Source organism: Amyelois transitella, chromosome 24 (assembly GCF_032362555.1).
Source record: "Amyelois transitella isolate CPQ chromosome 24, ilAmyTran1.1, whole genome shotgun sequence".
Lineage (NCBI taxonomy): Eukaryota > Metazoa > Arthropoda > Insecta > Lepidoptera > Pyralidae > Amyelois > Amyelois transitella.
The window spans coordinates 5481860-5504982 of record NC_083527.1 but is presented as its reverse complement, the minus strand read 5'-3'; the positions used below and the strand labels follow the sequence as shown (position 1 = coordinate 5504982).

Here is a 23123-nt window from a genome sequence, read left to right as displayed (position 1 = left end):
CGGCAAAGACGAGCGGCTTTTTTCCCGAACATTCATCTACACATATTCGATTTTACCGCCCGGCTGTGCCGATTAATGCCGGCCCGATTATGTGTGTAGCAACCCTAAGGGGCATTTCACGTGAAGCGGACAGGCAAAATAGGGTGAGGTTCTGGATTTTGTTTATATTCTGGTTAGTTATACTCCTAGCAGATATGGAAGTGCACACAAAATATTTTTATCGTCCGAAGCTTTTTTGCCGAATTATGAGCTTTTGAAAAAATACGTTTTAAGAATTCCGTGATTTTTGGATGCCCATTACTTTCTATAAATCAATTTGTTAAAAATAAAAATTAAATGGTTTCTTATAGTTAAAAGAGTGGAAATTTAGATTTTTTTATGGAATTCTAAATTTGATTTTTTTTTCGTATAGTAAACCGGAAATGACGAAGATTTCAAATAGATTTTCAAGCAACTTCGACATAATTTTATTTTATTTCTTTAGCATTAAATTTAAGCCTTATGTATGCTAATTACACACAAAAAAAATATAACGTGATCTCCAATAGTTTAGAACCTAGAGCATATTGAGTACATGCACATCGTATCGCTCGCCATATCCAGTACTTTATTAGTTCAGACGGTCTATTTAAATTTCGAACTTTAAGTACATCGAGTAGGTAAAGTATACCTATATGGATTTAAATACTGTTATAAGATTATAAAGAATTATAATATTTAGTAAATGCACTGGACAGGTTCTGTTTTATTAATTAAAAATCTATTCATCATTAGATATTTAAGGAAAGATTTATTTTGTAATTCTTACATTTTTGCTATTTTCACTACTACTAGTTTTTTTAACACATAAGCCTTCATCGGTTGGAAGAAACGCATGAAATTTTTTAGTTCCTGGAATTGTGATGGCAGAAGCAAAACGGGTTCGTAGAAAATCTCGCTCTTGTTGAATACTTTCCTCCGAGCAGTAGTATATTGTCGTTGTAGTCAACGATGATTTTGCCCATTCATACAATCTCAATGGTGTTGCACTGCTCATGGTAAAGGTCCATGCGATGGTCTTGGAGGAAACCTTAAACGATTGGCATCCCGGGCCAGCTTACAATCTAGAAATAACGCTATCAATACGTATGAATGGGCAAAATCATCGTTGACTACAACGACAATATACTACTGCTCGGAGGAAAGTATTCAACAAGAGCGAGATTTTCTACGAACCCGTTTTGCTTCTGCCATCACAATTCCAGGAACTAAAAAATTTCATGCGTTTCTTCCAACCGATGAAGGCTTATGTGTTAAAAAAACTAGTAGTAGTGAAAATAGCAAAAATGTAAGAATTACAAAATAAATCTTTCCTTAAATATCTAATGATGAATAGATTTTTAATTAATAAAACAGAACCTGTCCAGTGCATTTACTAAATATTATAATTCTTTATAATCTTATAACAGTATTTAAATCCATATAGGTATACTTTACCTACTCGATGTACTTAAAGTTCGAAATTTAAATAGACCGTCTGAACTAATAAAGTACTGGATATGGCGAGCGATACGATGTGCATGTACTCAATATGCTCTAGGTTCTAAACTATTGGAGATCACGTTATATTTTTTTTGTGTGTAATTAGCATACATAAGGCTTAAATTTAATGCTAAAGAAATAAAATAAAATTATGTCGAAGTTGCTTGAAAATCTATTTGAAATCGTCATTTCCGGTTTACTATACGAAAAAAAAAATCAAATTTAGAATTCCATAAAAAAATCTAAATTTCCACTCTTTTAACTATAAGAAACCATTTAATTTTTATTTTTAACAAATTGATTTATAGAAAGTAATGGGCATCCAAAAATCACGGAATTCTTAAAACGTATTTTTTCAAAAGCTCATAATTCGGCAAAAAAGCTTCGGACGAAAAAAATATTTTGTGTGCACTTCCATATCTGCTGGGAGTATAACTAACCAGAATATAAACAAAATCCAGAACCTCACCCTATTTTGCCTGTCCGCTTCGCGTGAAATGCCCCAAGCTACAGAGATTACTGTATGACTGATATATACCCAGGAGCTTACGCAGACGCTGTGTTCTCTCATGGTGGTGATTGTGACCAGATTCGAGTTGGTGACATCATTGTCTCCGTGGAGGGTGAAGAAATGTTATCAGCGTCAGCTGTTAGTAGTGCGTTAGAAGGTCGATTAACAGTAATTATACAATTTAAACGATATATAATCAAAAACTGGACTATATATTAACTGGATAATATATTAAATGTATTGCATGTAGAGGTAACTTTTACTTTGGGAATAAGTTAAATTTGTAAAGGTTAATGTTTCTCTACAGTCCCATAACATTGTAATTCTTTAAAAACTTATCGGAATATAATTATAGTTTACCAACAGTACCAACAGAAGGCAGAGCATCAAGGAACCAGTCTCGGGAATTTGCAGACACCGATAACATAAATAAAATGTCTCCGATTTCGCAATACTAGTCACGTCGGCCAGTTCTTATTTAACGCTTTTCGGAACCGCGTCATTTGCCTGCCTTTTCGGAATAAATTTCAGCATGAAAGAAATATTTAGAAACTATCTCGCAGTTAAGAAAACAGTAAAATTTACAAATACAAATAGGATTGCGACGATGAAAATGAAGAAACAAAGGAAACATACTTAACGTGGTCAAGTTGATGCATCTCTGACGCCTCTTAAAAGCAGAAATAGAAATGCATTAAAAGTAAATGAAAAAATAAGCAAAAATAAAATTGCAAGGATGGATCTCAAAAAAATACTCGAATCATGTACAAAAATAAAAAAAAAGAAAAACTTTGTACACTTTGAAAAGGACGAAAATGGGAAAGTTTTAAGCACACCTTGAGCCCTGTGCAAAGAAAAAAAATCGTAAATTTACCGACTTTGGAAAAATAAATGCCAAAAATAAAAACCATTTTCCGATTTCGCAATACTGTTCACGCCGGCCAGTTCTTATTTAATGCTTTTCGGAACTGCGTCATTTGCCTGCCTTTTCCGAATAAATTTCAGCATGAAAGAAATAATTAGAAACTATCTCGCAGTTTAAATTTAAATGACAAAACCTGGGCAATGGCGACGATAAAGCCAGAGAAAGTGAACAACCAGCAAAGGAAAGAGAATACTAGCTGTATTCTCTTTCCTTTGCTGGTTTTATTTTTTAAAAAATCATGAAAATGGAAAAATTAAAATACAGGCCAGATTTCAATATGAAAAAAAAATTGAAATGGTTTCCGAATATATATTTTATATTTATTTTAACTAAAGCCGCAGTATAACTAAATAAAATGTGGTCCCGTTTAGTTAAACTGCGGTGTTTGATCTGGCAATGATGACAATAAAGCCAGAGAAAGTGAACAACCAGAACCAAAAGAAAACATTTAAGAACAAGAACCAACAGAAGATAGAGCATCAAGGAACCAGTCTCCGGAATTTGCAGAGACCGATGACATAAATTTGATATCTTCGATATCGCAATACTGTTCACGACGGCAAGTTCTTATTTATCGCTTTTTGGAACCGCGTCATTTGCCTCCCTTTCGGAACAAATTTCAGCATGGAAGAAATATTTAGAAACTATCTTGCAGTTTAAATTAAAACGATAAGGTTTAGGGCAATGATGGCTATAAAGCCAGGGAAAGTGAACAATCAGTACCAGCGAAAGACAGTGAACAGCAAGAACCAACAGAAGACAGAGCATCAAGGAACCAGTCTCTGGATTTGCAGACACCGATACAAGATCAAAATATCTCCAATATCGCAATACTTAACGCGACAGCGTGTTATTATTTATCGCTTTTAGGAACCGCGTCATTTGCTTCAATTTTCGGAACAAATTACAGCATGGAAGAAATATTTAGAAACTACATATCACTGAACATTCGCGGAACAGTTCGACACATCAGTGGTTACTGTTCGTCGAGTTTGCACCGTGAGATACTACACCACAGACAGCCAGCAAGAAAGCCGTATTTATCCGAAATAAATAAGCAAAAACGTTGAGAATTTGCTCGGCAGTATTTGATTTTTGACTGGAAAAAAGGGATATTTACGGACGAAAAGTTCGTTTATGTCGTCGCAACACGGTAGGCTTCATTTATGGCGAAGAAATGCAACTCGGTATGAAGAAAAAAATATTGTGCCAAATATGGAGTTTGTGGTCATATGAACCTTTGCATTACTCGTCTGTGGGTCTTCGCGAGGACGAAGGATTCCACTTAGGTAAAGACGAACGGCTCTTGAAAGCAGAAATAGCAATGCATTAAAAGTAAATGAAAAAGTTAGCAAAAATTAATTTGCAAGGATGGATCTGACCAAAATACTGGAATCATGTACAAAAAGTAAGGAAAAAAATTGTACACATGGTACATCATATGCTTTTTAAAAAATCATGAAAATGGAAAAGTTTAAGGCTTACCTTAAAGGTTGTGCAAAGTAAAAAAGGCACAAATTTCCCGATTTTGAAAATAAAAATAACCAAAAATTAAAAACAATTTTGTGGTACAATATACAGACCAGATTTCAATATGAAAAAAAAAAATAAAATGGATTCCAAATATATATTTTATATTTATTTTAACTAAAGCCGCAGTATAACTAAATAAAATTTGGTCCCGTTTAGTTAAACTGCGGTCTTTGGTCTGGCAATGATGACAATAAAGCCAGAGAAAGTGAACAACCAGAACCAAAAGAAAACATTTAAGAACAAGAACCAACAGAAGATAGAGCATCAAGGAACCAGTCTCCGGAATTTGCAGAGACCGATGACATAAATTTGATATCTACGATATCGCAATACTGTTCACGACGGCAAGTTCTTATTTATCGCTTTTTGGAACCGCGTCATTTGCCTCCCTTTCGGAACAAATTTCAGCATGGAAGAAATATTTAGAAACTATCTTGCAGTTTAAATTAAAACGATAAGGTTTAAGGCAATGATGGCTATAAAGCGAGGGAAAGTGAACAATCAGTACCAGCGAAAGACAGTGAACAGCATGAACCAACAGAAGACAGAGCATCAAGGAACCAGTCTCTGGATTTGCAGACACCGATACAAGATCAAAATATCTCCAATATCGCAATACTTAACGCGACAGCGTGTTATTATTTATCGCTTTTAGGAACCGCGTCATTTGCTTCAATTTTCGGAACAAATTACAGCATGGAAGAAATATTTAGAAACTACATATCACTGAACATTCGCGGAACAGTTCGACACATCAGTGGTTACTGTTCGTCGAGTTTGCACCGTGAGGTACTACACCACAGACAGCCAGCAAGAAAGCCGTATTTATCCGAAATAAATAAGCAAAAACGTTGAGAATTTGCTCGGCAGTATTTGGTTTTTGACTGGAAAAAAGGGATATTTACGGACGAAAAGTTCGTTTATGTCGTCGCAACACGGTAGGCTTCATTTATGGCGAAGAAATGCAACTCGGTATGAAGAAAAAAATATTGTGCCAAATATGGAGTTTGTGGTCATATGAACCTTTGCATTGCTCGTCTGTGGGTCTTCGCGAGGACGAAGGATTCCACTTAGGTAAAGACGAACGGCTCTTGAAAGCAGAAATAGCAATGCATTAAAAGTAAATGAAAAAGTAAGCAAAAATAAATTTGCAAGGATGGATCTGACCAAAATACTGGAATCATGTACAAAAAGTAAGAAAAAAAATTGTACACTTCGTACATCATATACTTTTTAAAAAATCATGAAAATGGAAAAGTTTAAGGCTTACCTTAAAGGTTGTGCAAAGTAAAAAAGGCACAAATTTCCCGTTTTTGAAAAAAAATACCAAAAATTAAAATACAGACCAGATTTCAATATGAAAAAAAAATTGAAATGGTTTCCGAATATATATTTTATATTTATTTTAACTAAAGCCGCAGTATAACTAAATAAAATTTGGTCCCGTTTAGTTAAACTGCGGTGTTTGATCTGGCAATGATGACAATAAAGCCAGAGAAAGTGAACAACCAGAACCAAAAGAAAACATTTAAGAACAAGAACCAACAGAAGATAGAGCATCAAGGAACCAGTCTCCGGAATTTGCAGAGACCGATGACATAAATTTGATATCTTCGATATCGCAATACTGTTCACGACGGCAAGTTCTTATTTATCGCTTTTTGGAACCGCGTCATTTGCCTCCCTTTCGGAACAAATTTCAGCATGGAAGAAATATTTAGAAACTATCTTGCAGTTTAAATTAAAACGATAAGGTTTAGGGCAATGATGGCTATAAAGCGAGGGAAAGTGAACAATCAGTACCAGCGAAAGACAGTGAACAGCATGAACCAACAGAAGACAGAGCATCAAGGAACCAGTCTCTGGATTTGCAGACACCGATACAAGATCAAAATATCTCCAATATCGCAATACTTAACGCGACAGCGTGTTATTATTTATCGCTTTTAGGAACCGTGTCATTTGCTTCAATTTTCGGAACAAATTACAGCATGGAAGAAATATTTAGAAACTACATATCACTGAACATTCGCGGAACAGTTCGACACATCAGTGGTTACTGTTCGTCGAGTTTGCACCGTGAGGTACTACACCACAGACAGCCAGCAAGAAAGCCGTATTTATCCGAAATAAATAAGCAAAAACGTTGAGAATTTGCTCGGCAGTATTTGGTTTTTGACTGGAAAAAAGGGATATTTACGGACGAAAAGTTCGTTTATGTCGTCGCAACACGGTAGGCTTCATTTATGGCGAAGAAATGCAACTCGGTATGAAGAAAAAAATATTGTGCCAAATATGGAGTTTGTGGTCATATGAACCTTTGCATTGCTCGTCTGTGGGTCTTCGCGAGGACGAAGGATTCCACTTAGGTAAAGACGAACGGCTCTTGAAAGCAGAAATAGCAATGCATTAAAAGTAAATGAAAAAGTAAGCAAAAATAAATTTGCAAGGATAGATCTGACCAAAATACTGGAATCATGTACAAAAAGTAAGAAAAAAAATTGTACACATCGTACATCATATGCTTTTTAAAAAATCATGAAAATGGAAAAGTTTAAGGCTTACCTTAAAGGTTGTGCAAAGTAAAAAAGGCACAAATTTCCCGATTTTGAAAATAAAAATAACCAAAAATTAAAAACAATTTTGTGGTACAATATACAGACCAGATTTCAATATGAAAAAAAAAATAAAATGGTTTCCAAATATATATTTTATATTTATTTTAACTAAAGCCGCAGTATAACTAAATAAAATTTGGTCCCGTTTAGTTAAACTGCGGTCTTTGGTCTGGCAATGATGACAATAAAGCCAGAGAAAGTGAACAACCAGAACCAAAAGAAAACATTTAAGAACAAGAAGAAAGGATTCAATTGAAAAATTTCTTAAAAAAATTAAGCATTGAAGAAATTTCTGGAAATTATCTTGCAGATTTAATTAAAACGATAAGATTCGGCCAATGATGACGATAAAGCCAGAGAAAGTGAACAACAAGAACCAACAGAAGATAGAGCATCAAGGAACCAGTCTCCGGAATTTGCAGAGACCGATGACATAAATTTGATATCTCCGATATCGCAATACTGTTCACGACGGCAAGTTCTTATTTATCGCTTTTCGGAACAAATTTCAGCATGGAAGAAATATTTAGAAACTATCTTGCAGTTTAAATTAAAACGATAAGGTTTAGGGCAATGATGGCTGATAAAGCCAGGGAAAGTGAACAATCAGAACCAGCAGAAGACAGTGAACAGCAAGAACTAACAGAAGACAGACCATCAAGGAAACAGTATCCGGAATCTGCAGACACCGATAGCACAAATGAAATATCTCCGATTCTGGAAATTTCGTCATTGTCTCCTACTTTGATACAAATTTATCAGTTGTCACGAAATTTCCTGAGCGTATCATTTAATTTGAAGAGCAGAAGAAAGTTAGAGTTGAACCAAGTGTTACTTGAGTGTTTGAGCAAGTCCGTCGAGGTTTGTGCTCGCGCCTTTCCCTTATAGGGGGGTTAGCGCGAGTTTTACTCGATCAAACGCGTCGAGCAAGTAATCACGAAATTGTATGGTATTGCATTAGTGCCATCGCGTTACCACTAGGTGGCCCTGATCAAATCTCACACAAATTCGCGTTTACTTGCTCGCCGCGTTTGATCGAGTAAAACTCGCACTAACCCCTCAGATGTAAGACAACAACATTTTGATATCGGAAATAAAAAATTACAATGTAAAGTATAAAAAAAGTTTTTAACATAACTAAAACACAAGATTTTTCATTCCAGTAAACCGTACTTCGTATATTCAGCCAAGGACGGTGTTACCGAGAGACCAATGCCGCAACGGTTTCTTGTGCAACAGCTCGCAGTGTTTGGAGTGGAAGGAAGTCTGTGACAAGACGATCCATTGTTCCGATGGCACAGACGAGGATGGGCAATGTGGTAAGTGTGTCTTATTAGTGTCAATGTCATTGTCAAGAGAGATAGACTAACAGTTTGTAACGGACATACAACGCAATAAATCAGTTTGGCATTGCGTTATCATGCAAGCGAAGCTCGAATGTGTTTTATTTATAAATATCCTAAATAATCATAAATTACTATATGAAACAGTAAGTTAATTATACTTTGAGATTATAGCGGGCAACATTGGGTTCTCTATCTATTAGCATAAAATTGTGTCATAATTTTACATGGCATACCTTTGTTTAGCCTAACCTAATATTATTTGGCATAACTTTTTAGGCATATTTCTTTAAGCATACCTACTATTAGCATAACCTTATCTAACCTAAGAAGTACTCGCCTTATAGCGCATTACACTACATCTGCTCCGCGCAAAAAATAAATTAACTAAACTATATTTAGGTCTATTGAAATAGTATGCCAAAACCAATTATGTCAAAAAACTATTATGACAAAAAATTGTATGCGTAAATCGTTATGCCAAACTAAAATAGGACAAAAAAATTAGTCGAATAAAAGGGATCCCGCAACATTGTAGGCTCTTCCGGGAGACAAATTATCCCGTTGCGAATTATGTTGATGTTTACCTGCATTTTGGAATTTTTTAATTAAAGTATTAACTTCTTTGGCGTGCAAATATGTTCTGAAAAATGGCTATCTGTGTTTTTTTTTCATTAGAAATATGGTGGACACTTTGGATGTAACCGGCCGGATCGAAATTGACGTCTTTAAAATTATAACCTTTCCTTGAAACTGAAGTGTATTTGGCATGCTGATCAGCATTGCTTTCGGGTCCTCTCGATCCAAAATTGGCTTCCAGGATCGCTAAGTTGCAAATCCTCTCAGCCATGAACCTCCTGACCGCTTTAGCAGCTTCTGGGGTTGATATTAGCACACTGATTTCAACTTTAACAGAAGTATCAGATGAGCTTATCCAGATTCCACACGGTCTTCCATTCCAAAAGTACCTGTAATCCAAAAATATTATATCAGACACAGTGGCTCATGCGGAGTCATGCGAGGAGCATAAACTACTGTGTCCAGTAAGAAACACGTTGTTAATCATACAGTGTCATATTTTATATATTGTATAGTTCGCAAATACTTAAAAAGCAGGCGTTTCCAAGTTAGAATCAAAAAAGACAACGACGAAAAACTAAAACATACTTAAGTAATTTAGCATAACTCTTCATAGCTCATAGCTGCATAGCTCTTCATAGAAAACTTTTAGAACAAAAATTTAATAATTTTTTTACATGAAGCACAAATCAATTGTATTTTTACGTACAAAAAAGACCACAAGTGCACAAATAACAAAAAAACCAAGAAAAGCGTGACAAATAGCCTATAAAGCAAATTGTTCCTTTGAAACCAGACAATGTGAATTGAAAACCCCAGACACAATTTTGTCATAGTGATCTACTGATCAAGTCATTTTACTTCAAATCATTACTCATAGCTAAAAACACTCCAAACAAAAAACATAATTAAATCAAAATCGGTTCATCTATTAGGGACTTACGACGCACTAGATACGCCTAATTTATAACGCCACGTATATTTCTTTTTAGCAAGAAAAATTAAAATAAATTGAAATACAAAAAACACAATTTACACAGATTGAGTTTGTTAGTCTTGAAGTAAATTTGAGACGAGATAACTAACTCACCGATACTTTCATTCTTTTCAAATTAAAAGCTTCATACATATATTTAACTAGTAACTCCTGTCCTGATAACATTAGTGTAACCTAATCATCAGTAATTCCCCATAGAGAATACAAATTGACGAGTCACAAATTCACACTTAATTCTCGTTTAATCTGTAAAACAACAATCCATGAATATGTTTAACAGCCAAGGTGACAACACTGTCATGTTGAACCACTCAATCTACATACGTCTATGATTGACAAACACAATTTGATTGAATTACAGAAACGGCGTGCAAGAACCACACCTGCGACTACTTCTGCCACGCCACGCCCTCCGGCCCCGTCTGCTTCTGCCCTGAAGGCCAGACCTTGTACAGAGACGGTCGGTCCTGTGTCGATGTGGACGAATGCGAGAACGACGTGTGCCCGCAGTACTGCTACAATGTCAGGGGATCTTATTTGTGCTCCTGTTACCATGGATACGCTTTAAGGTAAATACAGATTTACGAAGAACGATTCTTTATGAAACGCAAGAAGAAATTTAACTAATTTACATCTCATACATACAAATAGTCACGTCTTTACCCCTTGCGGGGTAGACGGGGACAACAGTCCTGAAGAGATTGACAGACCACGTTCAGCTGTTTGGCTTTATGATAGAATTGAGATTCAAATAGTGACAGGTAGCTAACATGCTAGCCCATCGCCTAAAGAATCCTAAGTTTAAAAGCCTATCCCTTGGTCGCCTCTAACGACATCCACGGGAAATGTGCACTCCATCTCATTTCCCGTGGATGTCGTAAGAGGCGACTAAGTAATAGGCTTTTAAACTGAGGATTCTTATCTCCTATTATTTTTTATATTGTTGCCGGGAACCACACGGCACACTATTAATCTACTCGTATCAACAAAAAGAAATTTTAAAAGCACACGCAACATTTATTAAATCTATGCATGCTGTCATACTTTATGAGCATGCGGTATATTAGTATGATTTTTTTTAATTCCGTATACACATGAATGTAATCAGTTTGCATCATTTTTATTGATGTTGTGTGGATTACCTTAAGATGTAAACAACGAAACGAATTCGACAACAGTCCTAATAGAGTTCGATACTTTTGCCAGTTATTTAATTTACATTAAACAACATTAGACAATAAACAATCAACAAATAAATCGTAAAAATTACCACGAAACAGCGGGAATCTGAGATTGTAAATAAAATTTATACATATAAAAAAATAATTAAAAACTCTCATTAAAAAACCTGTCGACTAAAAAAAAACTAATGAACACACCTATAAATAATTCAACATATTGATTGTTACATTTTAAAACTCTTTAATCTAAACTTCTTTAGATTTTGCATCATTTAAATAAAAAAAAGATATGTATTTAAAACTAGAAACGGAAAGGCAATCCAAAAAACCAGAAACCGAAACTTAATGAATTTAAAACTCAAATTGACTAAAATTTTTCATGGAAAAGAAAATAAAATACAGGTATACATACATATATACATAATATCACCTCTTATAATATCCCTTACGGGGTAGACAGACCCTGTTGGTCTCGAAAATAAGTAGTAAATAAAGTAAAAAAATCCAAAAAAGAAACAATACTCACATCACATCGCAGCCGGGATTCACATGATTATCACTTTCATTTATTCGGTATAATTTTTTAAACAATTTTAACACAAAAGTTCACATTTTGAGAGCGAAATTTGGAACCACTTCACGCCTCGAGCGACCACGATCGAATAACGAAGCTCCTGCCGAGGTCTACCAATAGAGGGGGGAATTTTGGAATTTCGCCAATGATTCAAGTTTGTACCTGTCTTTGTTTAACAATAGAAGTCCCGGAAATGAGTCTAGACAATAAACAGTCCATCATTAATGAGGGTCGGAACCTTATCTTATAACTATTAGTTCAGGTAGAAAGATGACTCTTTATGTTAAACTTTGTAAATTTTGCATTGAATTTGATTTCTTGTAAACCAAAAATTTGTTTTATTAAATAACATAAAATATAATCACGTCATCAAGAGATTGAAAGGCCACGCTCAGCTGCTTGGCTTAATAATAAAATTGAGATTCAAATAGTGACAGGTTGCTAGCCCATCGCCTTAAAGAGGAATCCCAAGTATATAACCATATGTTGACTCTGTCTACCCCGTTAGGTGATTTTACGTACCTATGTATATTCTCTAAATAAAAAAAAAATAATGGTAATTTCCTTATCATGCCGATGACTTTATGAGGCATTTATTAGTTACCATTAACTATAGGTATCTTATTTAAGGTTTAAGATTAACGTCAAATTGTATACCTACGAAATGAATAAGAATAGGAATGTAGTATGGGTAAATGCATTTATGGTATTCGGGAAAGTAGGTAATAACAATTGTTTTTAAATAATACGTGGAAGTTTTACAACGATGTTTTAAAAATATTACCACATAGAGTTCAGTTTATCCCAACTAATATGAAAGTAAGTTTATTTGTTTGTTTGTTGACTCTTCACGCGGTATCTTATGAAACAATGTTATTGAAAATATTGCGTAGGTATATATAATTGAATGTCTGGAGAAGAACATTTCATCCTGGCAAAAACTAAAGTTTCCATGGGATTTGCGAAAAACATGTATTTATTGTAGGTGGCGCCAAAATCACGCGGGCGAAGCTGCGAGTAAAATCTAGTTTATAGAAAAATCTTACCCGCGACTTCACTCGTATTACATTTTTTAATACATACATATTATCACGTCTATATCCTTTGCGGGGTAGACCACAGCCAACAGTCTTGAAAATACTAATAGGCCACGTTCAGCTGTTTGGCTTACTGATAGAATTATTCATTTAAAGTGACAGGTTGTTAGCCCGTCGCCTAAAAGAAGAATCCCAAGTTTATATACCTATCCCTTAGTAGCCATTAAATTTTTAATACTACGCATAAACCACGCACACAGTAGTTTTACCGGGATAAAAGAAATTGTGCATAAAGTACTTACTTCAGTTTCTTAAACATGTGTGCTAAATTTTATGAAGGCTGGTAAGGTGGATGTGAGCGTGCAAAGCGGACATACAAACGAACACAGCAACTTTTTTATAATGATAGTGTAGCTGAGCGATGATTATGCTCAAGCGCCAAGATATTCCACCAGGCTAGATGTTATACCAAGGGCAAGTGGAGGGCAAGCGGTCACGCGGTCGATCACCTACGCGTTGGACAGAGTCAATAAAAGTTGTGACACAAGCATCTATAGTCCAATGTTCCCGTAACGCTGAAGACCGCAACAAATGGAGGCGCATCGCTGGGGCTGCATTATCCAAAGAAGACGCATCATCATAAAACCACGACCACTCTGTCAAGAGTGAAACACTGAAGAGATGAGAGAGGTGTTATACCTCCGCGGCTCTGACGATGTTGTGTATGAGGATGTATTTAGGCGCCAATCCGTGAAATCTTTGTTTGCGCGATTTAGATTCTCCGCTGCTATTGGTTGAGCGCTACAATTTTTTACAAAAAAAAGAGAATGTTTGACGATGAACTAATGAATAAGTTTGTCACTTAAAACAAAGGGGAATTAAGCCGGTATAAATAAACTTTTGATACTTGAAACTATGAAATCTGTATTATTGCACTGGATTTAACAATATATGTTCTTATTTATTTATTGAATATAAACATGCACTCGTGAACTATTGCGTCGTAATACAATTTTGAATAATTTTCTTTAGGTTCCATTATGAAACAAAAAAGATATTCAATTTCTCTAACTGGCCAGTGACATGTAGATTGATACAAGAATAAAGACAAAACCATAAGGAACGTTGGTTTTCATATCAGAGATTTTATATAAAATTTTACAAACATTCTGCACAGAGAATATAAGAAAAAACTTGTCTTGTCGCTAAAGATTACATGAGACTGTCTTCTTTTCTTCATTGCACCGTCCTAATTTTATATTTAGAGCCGTACTTTTATAAACCTGTATCTCTTATTACCAGGTCAGACCACCACAGATGTAAAGCGCTCAGGGGTGAAATGGAAATCGTGTTCGTATCCAGTAATGTGGTGCAATCCGTGACCGTGAAGGGATTGCCCCACATTGAGTATGTGGACGAGACTTCAACGAGGCTTACCGACATTGATATCGATTATAGGTATGTAAAAATTATTTTTTTCATTCGTTCATTCACTCATTCATTCATTCCTCCATTCACTCATTCACTCATTCATTCATTCGTTCATTCACTCATTCAGAGAGAAGAAGAAGAAGATAAAAGAGAAGTTTATAAGACTACTATCCCTTAGTCGCCTTTTACGACATCCATGGAAAAGAGAACTAGCGGTCATATTCTTCTTTTTTATTGGTACCAGGAACCACACGGCACACAATTAACAAATCGTATTAAAATCATTTATACAACGCTGTAGTTTTAAAATTATTAATATTAAACTATGATTATATTAATATAATATTGTTTTCAGACGCAACAATTTGTACGTGGCCGTACCTGATAGACAGAAGCTGGTTGTGGTTACTGGGCCGGACAGGACCAATGTCACTGTCATCACCAACATTGGTGAACCAACCAGGGTAACAATGATCAATTCTCTTTTTTTGGACTCCGCACGCAATGAGTTAAAACTGAAAGCTAATATTGAGACTTCGTTGTGCACGAATTCGCTGTACCTAAGTCTGTCTGTCACCGCACTGTGTCTCATGAACCGTGTTAGTTGGAAAGTTGAAATTTTCGAACATACAGATGTACCTATATCTACATACATATAACATGTTACATACATACTTACATACATACATATAACATACATACTTACATACATATATACTTACATACATACATAAAATCACGTCTCTTTCCCGGAGGGGTAGGCAGAGACTAACTCTTCACATAGAAATTCACATACATACATAATAGTCACGTCTGTATCCAGCGTTGATAGAATTGAGATTCAAAAAGTGACAGATTGCTGGCCCATCGCCTACGGGTGGAATCCCAAGTTTTTAAGCCCGTCCCTTAGTCGCCTTTTAAGACATTTAATGTTTATATATCTTGGGAACCTAGCTTTTCTCGAACCTAGGACCTTGATAAATCGATTCCTCGAGCCGAAAAGCCCCTAATCTGTAACTTTCATGAAAATCGTTGGAGCCGTTTCCGAGATCCTGATTATATATATACAAGAATTGCTCGTTTAAATATATTAGACTAGAGGCCGCCCGCGACTTCGTCCGCATGGAAACCCTATCAATCCCGCGGGAACTCTGGGATAAAAAGTAGCCTATGTATTATTCTGGGTCTTCAGCTACCTACATACCAAATTTCATGGTAATCGGTTCAGTAGTTTTTGCGTGAAAGATTAACAAACATCCATACATCCATACAAACTTTCGCCTTTATAATAGTAGCAGGATAGAAATTTGTATGATAATAAATTTATCTTCAGGTTGCTGTGGATTGGGTAACCGGCAACGTTTACTTCTCTGACGAGGGCCCGGACAGCTGCATACGGGTGTGCAACGTCGAGCTGATGAAATGCGCCAGGCTGCAGAGGCTGCCGCTCATGGGGCGGGTTAAGGTAAGTGTAGCGGGGGCGATGATTCGGCTCTGTGGTTTAAGAACTTTATTTCTCACAAAGAATTACATTCACTTACAATGAGAACATTAAAAAAACAAACATTTATGTATCTACAATGTTAAAGTGCGCTTACTTAAATAAAATCGAACACTTAGTGGGTAGAAAATAAAATAATTGTAGTTCAAACAGCATTACATGAATATTAACTTACTAGATGTGGCAAGTAGTCAGTACCTATCTTAACATAGCGGAATTACTTTGAATGTGCTCGACCGCCATCAAAGGGAAGATCTTCCGCCAGGCTAGGTGTGACGCCTGGGGAACCGCGCGACAGACGATGTTGTGTCGGAGGTTGTATATATAGCTCCAATCCATGAAATCTTTGAAATCGCGATTTAGATTCTTCGCTGTTATTGGTTGAGCGCGTCAATTTCTTCGTGATGATTGACAGTTGTTGTGTGATTTGATGTTGTGACGAGTGGCGTAGAGATGTCGCCACAGTAAGAAACATGATCAAATTTTCGTCTCCATCGGCACTTACCATCAATTGAGAGGAAAAACTAAGAAAAAACAATTTTGGATTTTGGCGACATGTGTATTTCATTTGACAAGTCAATGACAGCGAAAGTGTTAAATGGTGGTCACTGCCTACTCCTCCAGAAAGAGGTAGGATCGCTGTGTGTACGCAAAACAGGCTACAAATTGTCGCAGCTGTCTTGTAGACAGCCAAGACAACTTTTAGGCAACTACGACATCTTGTAGACATGTAGGCAGTTACGACATCTTGTACAGTCTTAACAGCTATGACAACTTGTAGACTCGTAGACAGCTACGACGACTTGTAGACAGCTACGATATCTTGTAGACTCTCGTAGAATCAGACAGCTACGGCAACTTGTAGACACGTAGACATCTCCGACGACTTGTAGACTCGTAGACAGCTACGACGACTTGTAGACTCGTAGACAGCTACGACGACTTGTAGACTCGTAGACAGCTACGACAACTTGTAGACTCGTAGACATCTACGACGACTTGTAAACTCGTAGGCAGCTACGACGACTTGTAGACTCGTAGACAGCTACGACAACTTGTAGACTCGTAGACAGCTACGAAGACTTGTAGACTCATAGACAGCTACGACAACTTGTAGCCTGTTTTGCAACGGAACTGAACTGGCAAATGTAAGAGTACATACAGGCAGGTATACCTCTTACCTGTCTCGGTCCCTCTTTTGCATCATCAAAATCCGTCAATCTGTTCATGCAGTCCCGTCGGTTTGAGGTAATTTTGACTTGACGATACAGAACAAAACATTTTCCTTGTTGACATTGGTCCTAACTTCAATGTTACGACATCAAAAACTAAGGGTCTACATACATAGATACTTACATATTTTCACGTCTATATCCCTTACGGGGTAGACAGAGCCAATAGTCTTGAAAAACCGAAAGGCCACTTTATACTAGAATTGAGGAATGGAATGGAATAGTATGTGCCGTGTGGTTCCTGGCACCAATACATAAAAGAATAGGATCACTCCATCTCTTTCCCATGGATGTCGTAAAAGGCGACTAAGGGATAGGCTTACAAACTTAGGATTCTTTTTAGGCGATGTGCTAGCAACCTGTCACTATTTGAATCTCAATTCTATCATTAAGCAAAATAGCTGAACGTGACCATTCAGTCTTCTCAAGACTGTTGGCTCTGTCTACCCCGCAAGGGATATAGACGTGACCATATGTACGTATGTATGTAATGGAATAGTATAACTAAGGATCTATCTATATATGTATCCTTTTCTATCGATACTTTTTCTGCAACCAGGTAACATCACTAGTGGTGGACCCGAGCTCCGCCCGCATGTTCTACTGCGTCACGCACGCCGGCGAGTCGGTGGTGTGGCAGGCTTCCCTCAGCGGGAAGGATATATTCGAACTGCTGTACGTCGGCAACTGTTCCGGGCTGGCGGTGGACACGTTCCAAAAGATACTATACGTGGCTGAAACTGGACCCACTAAGCTGACTAAGATCAGTTATGACAGGGAGGCTCGGTGGGTTTTTGTTGTTTTATATAGATATATACATGCATACATACATACTTACATACAATTTGTATATGATCCTCTTATTGTCAGGTTGGCTGGAAGAGATCCCACTTAGGGATAAGCCCGCCTTTGTACTGTACTGTTTTTATTTGTAATGTACTCCTTTACTTACTACATACATACTTACATACATACTTAAATACATACTTACATGCATACTTACAAACATACTTACATGCATACTTACATTCATACTTACATACATACATACTTAAATACATAATTACATACATACATAAATAACGCCTCTTTCCCGGAGGGGTAGGCAGAGAACACATCTTTCCACTTGCCACGATCTCTGCATACTTCCTTCGCTTCATCCACATTCATAACTCTCTTCATGCAACCTCAGCGGTTTCGGGTACTCCTGACCTGACCCTTTGCCAGGACGTCCTTAAATTCCATCGTCCATTAATACATTCTTATACGCAAATCTACTTATAAATGTGAAAGCGTATAATTGTCAGTTTTTCACGTCAAAATCTCTGAATCTATCTCCATAAAATTTTGCTTACATATACCTAATATGAAGTTGTGAGATGTAGAATAACATAGGACATGCTTTCTCGCGGCCGAAGTGGCAACCGAGATCAAGTATACACATACATACCTACATATGGTCACGTCTATTAGTTAGTATTAGGGTAAAATTTTTGTTACAGTTTCAGCAAAAAAGTATTCCACGGACAGTCGCATTTCGACGCGCCCCACAACTTGGCGCTCCACGAGGACTATATTTACTACCAAGTCGGGCGCACCTCTCAACTCGGCCGTTGCGAACTGTACGGCGCCAAGAAATGTACGCCGTTCATCGTCAGGATGGCGCACGCGCACACGTTCGTTATCAAACAGGAGAGCGTGCAGAGGAGCGATATTGTCAACTCGTGCGTCGGGGTTCCGTGTTCGAATCTGTGCGTTTTGGACGCGTATAAGCCGTTATGTCTGTGCAATAATGGCAGAATAGCGAGGAAGGATGGCAAGTGTGCGGTAACTGATAATAACAAGGTAATAAATAATAGATTGCTGACAGTCTTGAAAAGACTGATAGGCCACGCTCAGCTATTTGGCTTAGTGATAGAATTGAGATTCAAATAGAGACAGGTTGCTAGCCCATCGCTTAAAAAAAGAATCTCAAGATTGTAAGCCTAGCCCTTAGTCGCCTTTTACAACATCCATAGGAAAGAGATGGAGTGGTCGACTTATAAACTTGGGATTCCTCTTGTAAGCGCTAGAAACCTGTCACTATTTGAATCCCAATAAAGTCATACAGCTGAACGTGGCCTTTCAATCTATTCTAGACTGTTGCTCTGTCTACCCCGCAAGGGATATAGACGTGACTATATGTTTGTATGTATGTACGGGACTTATTACACAGATTGAGCTTGTCCCAAATTTAGTATTAGTATACTGTATCTAATAAAAAATACTTATTTTAATGAACATAAATACGTTATCTCAATTGCAACATGAAGCCAAACAGCTAGCCGCGGCCTTGCAGTCTTTTCAAGTCTGGCTCTGTCTACCCCGTAAGGGGTAAATAAATATATACGGGACAAAATACATACACTGAGTTACACTTGAGTTAGCCTCGAAGTAAGCTCTAGACTTGTGTTACGAGATACTAACTCAACGATACTATATTTTATAATAAATACTTATATCGATGAACATCCAAGGCGCAGGCCAATCAGAAAAATTTCTTTTTCTCATCATGCCCGGGTCGGGATTCGAACCCGGGACCTCCGGTGTCACAGACAAGCGTACTACCGCTACGCCACAGAGGCCGTCGAGAGTAAAGACTAGATTGTATGTATGTTTGTATGTTATATGTTTATACTTATGATGATTTACACTATTGTATTTTCTACCAGCTGCCGCTTTTCAACGACTCGACAGGCGATACCTTTATCAGTTTATTTGTGATTATGGTCTTCTGTATCTTTATTCCTGTTGCAACTACCTTCTGCATTGGTTATATTGTATGGAACGTCTGCCCGATTTTATGCTGTAAAAAATGGAAGAACAGAGATAGGACTTACGTGGGGTGAGTCATTCAACATGTTATGTTTTTTTATATATAGCTACTAAGTAAGTTAGTTAAAGATATTATGCATTATGGGATACTAACTCAACGATATAGTAAATACTTATATAGATAAACAACCAAGACATTATGTCTTATGAAAATTTCTTTTCGTCAATATGATCACGTCTATATCCCTTGTGGGGTAGACAGAACCAACAGTCTTCAAGACTAGTAGGCCACGTTCAGCTCAATTCTATCATTAAGCTAAATAGCTGAACGTGGCCATTCAGTCTTTTCACTGTTGGCTCTGTCTACCCCACAGGGGATATAGACGTGAGCATATGTATGTATATAGAAATAAAGATCATAATTAAGATGCAGTACAAAAAACGTTATGGTGATTGAGGGTGGTGATTACCATCAGTTCAGTCAGGGACGACAAATTCACATTATTCCGATTTCTATACTATCTACCCACTTTTACACACTCTCTCTCTCTCATTATGGCGTGCTCCCAGTTGCACCCTCCGTTACGCTTCGGGGTCTGTTATTCATATTAGTTTAATAAAAATTGTTAGTTAATCTGCTCTTCACGTAAGTATATTTGGTAACTTAAGGGTCATGTTCCACCTGGCATTAATCCAGGTAACATCCTTACCTCTCTGGAGAGGAACCTAGAGTTCGCCAATGACCAAGATCATGGATTGAGTCAAATTTTAACACGAGGTGATTCCGCAACCTTTGCAGGGGAACCTAACCTATTCACGATGTTTTGTTGTATTCCTATTGTTTAAGAGTTAAAACCGATTCTTAGACATCTTTACATTCTTACAGTGTGTCATATAGACAAGCGGCAGCCGCAGAACCCACCCCATCCGGTTCCGCTATAGATTCTCCCACCACTCTGGAACAGCCGGATTCCCCTTCCGTAGAGTTCATAGAAACAGAGCCGTCGTAAGTGTCCTTATAATAATTATATTAATTTATTGGTCCTTCTTGTACTGTTTACCCCGGATTCAGTAAGTGTCCTTATAATAATTTATTGGTCCTTCTTGTACTGTTAACCCCGGATTCATTATCTCTTGAGAGGAGCCCGGGTATGGCTTTTGACGATGAGCCTGGATTGGGTGAGTCAGGCTTCTACACAAAGCGACTACCATCTGCCCTCTTCAACCTTTGCAGAGGAACCTAACCCGTATTGGGTCATGGGAAAGCTACACGAAATACAAGTAAAAAGTAAAGTAAAAGTAAAAAGAATTTATTCAAAGATACATACAAGCGTCTATTCCTCAACACGCCTCTTATGACGTCCATGGGAAAGAGATGGAATGGTCATGGTAAAGTAAAAGTAAAAAGAATTTATTCAAAGATACATACAAGCGTCTATTCCTCAACACGCCTCTTATGACGTCCATGGGAAAGAGATGGAATGGTCCTATTCAAAGTGCCGCGAACCACACGGCACTGTCTGTGTATCTGGCTATAGATATCTCTCTGAGGTTAGTCCCGCTTGCGTCCTCATGAAGAGGAACCCAGGGTTCTCTTGTGACTACGTTCCTGGACTCAAGGACTACAAGTCTGGTTTTGACACGAAGCGACCGCTGCCTATCTTCCAAAATTTCAGTGAAACCTTTCAGTGGAAGCTTTTGACCTCAATCAGCCTGGATGTAAGCAAGATGAGGCCTAAGATGGTGTACGCAAGCACAAATATGCCTATTCACTTTTGCCTTAAAAATCTCCAAGTATGTATCGTGAAAGAGAATGCGCATAATAAAAGATTTGGCGAATCTCAAAGTCTATCTAACCTCAAAAAATATTGCATTTAATACACACGTATCCAGGTGCTAAAATATACAATGAGATCATATCGGAAAAGAGTAATTAACGCCTCTCCTTGTGACAATTTAACCGGGACTAACGTTTGAGGAAAGTAATAATAATATTAGTTCTACATTCATTCATTTTTTTTAATGTAAGTAGACAATGTGCATTCGTCCACGATTTAGATTTCAGAGATCTACCTATATTTGTAAATTGACTCCGCCGCTTCTTCTTCACATGCGCTTTGGAAGCGGTAGTATAAGCGTATAAGCGGTAATATAGCGTTAAGTGATACCTTGTATCCAATTTTCAAAATAAATCTATTCTATTCTTATATAATGACGTGATATGGTCACTAAATCATTGTTTTATGTTCTAGAACACTCTCACCGCGGGCTCGTATAAATCTTAGAAGTAATCCGTTGGAATATTTCCGACAGAACATGAGGGATTTCTGGCATAACTCTGTACGAAGATACAGGAGAAGAGGCACGCCACATGCTGTATGTATTGTATCATTTATACTCAGACGTTCATGGAAATTTCATTCATTCACATGTGTGATGATCATGTTTAGTATTCAGCTTTATTAAGCTGAATACATATCAGGTGACAGTGCCAGCTTATCGCCTACAAGAGGAATCCCAAGAAGCCTATCCTTAAGATATTTTATCATTTAATACATTTTTATCTAACACATTTTAATATTTAAAATATTTTTATCAGTCAGGATTAATATCATTCAGAGTATTTCTTGAAACTCCCGAGAGAAAAGAAAATGATCAGATTTTTTCTTAATGTGGGCGGAGTCGCGGGCGACTCGACTTTATTGAGATGTAATAAAAGAGAAATCGATGGTCCTAATAATTTGTACTAAACATAATATATGGCCAGGAGTAAAAAGAAAGTATTTTTTTTTTATTTTAGCAACCTGCCCAGGAATTTTCAAATGAGCCAGACCCAGAGCCGACGACGTCTACAACTCGGTCCCCGCCTGCAGCGTTTTCAGACACGGAGTCCGACATGGACGAGAAGGACAGCCGCGTTGTCACCTCGCAGAGCTCTCTTACGCCGGAATAAAAAAAAATAGGCATACGAAACGCTTTATTGCCAAGCCCTAAATTTCGCGCCCTAATTTAAAAAAATATGGATGAAAATACTTTTTGGTATTATTTCGAGAGCCGATGTTTGCGGAACCGAAGAATGCAGCCGGAATTAAAGTTCGATAATCGATTCGAATCTCAATTTTTTTTTAATAATCCAGATTTAATATTCGTAATCTCAGAAATATTATATGATAAAAAAAATTGACTGTAAACTTTTTTTGGTTGCGTGGGAATAGGGTCTCTGAGCGTTTTAAATGTATAAAAAAAATACGAACAGGTTATGTTTTGCGTGCATTTTGTGTAATTGTTTCATTTTATTTTTTACAGTACGATATTTTTTACAAATT

At 37.0% G+C, this 23123-nt stretch overlaps 1 protein-coding gene across 1 annotated transcript in view; it reads left to right on the top strand.

Moving 5' to 3' along the window:
• LOC106135766 (vitellogenin receptor) overlaps positions 1–22887 on the top strand; it is a 57645-nt gene extending 34758 nt beyond the window's left edge. The window contains exons 28-38 of the mRNA XM_060951417.1: positions 8272–8427; positions 10389–10596; positions 14122–14277; positions 14606–14714; positions 15584–15715; positions 17543–17769; positions 18486–18828; positions 19695–19867; positions 20684–20803; positions 22050–22173; positions 22598–22887. Of these exons, the coding sequence (XP_060807400.1) occupies positions 8272–8427; positions 10389–10596; positions 14122–14277; positions 14606–14714; positions 15584–15715; positions 17543–17769; positions 18486–18828; positions 19695–19867; positions 20684–20803; positions 22050–22173; positions 22598–22750 (1901 nt within the window). The 3' untranslated portion in view covers positions 22751–22887. The remainder of the gene's footprint in view (positions 1–8271; positions 8428–10388; positions 10597–14121; positions 14278–14605; positions 14715–15583; positions 15716–17542; positions 17770–18485; positions 18829–19694; positions 19868–20683; positions 20804–22049; positions 22174–22597) is intronic.
• The last annotated feature ends 236 nt before the right edge of the window (positions 22888–23123 follow it).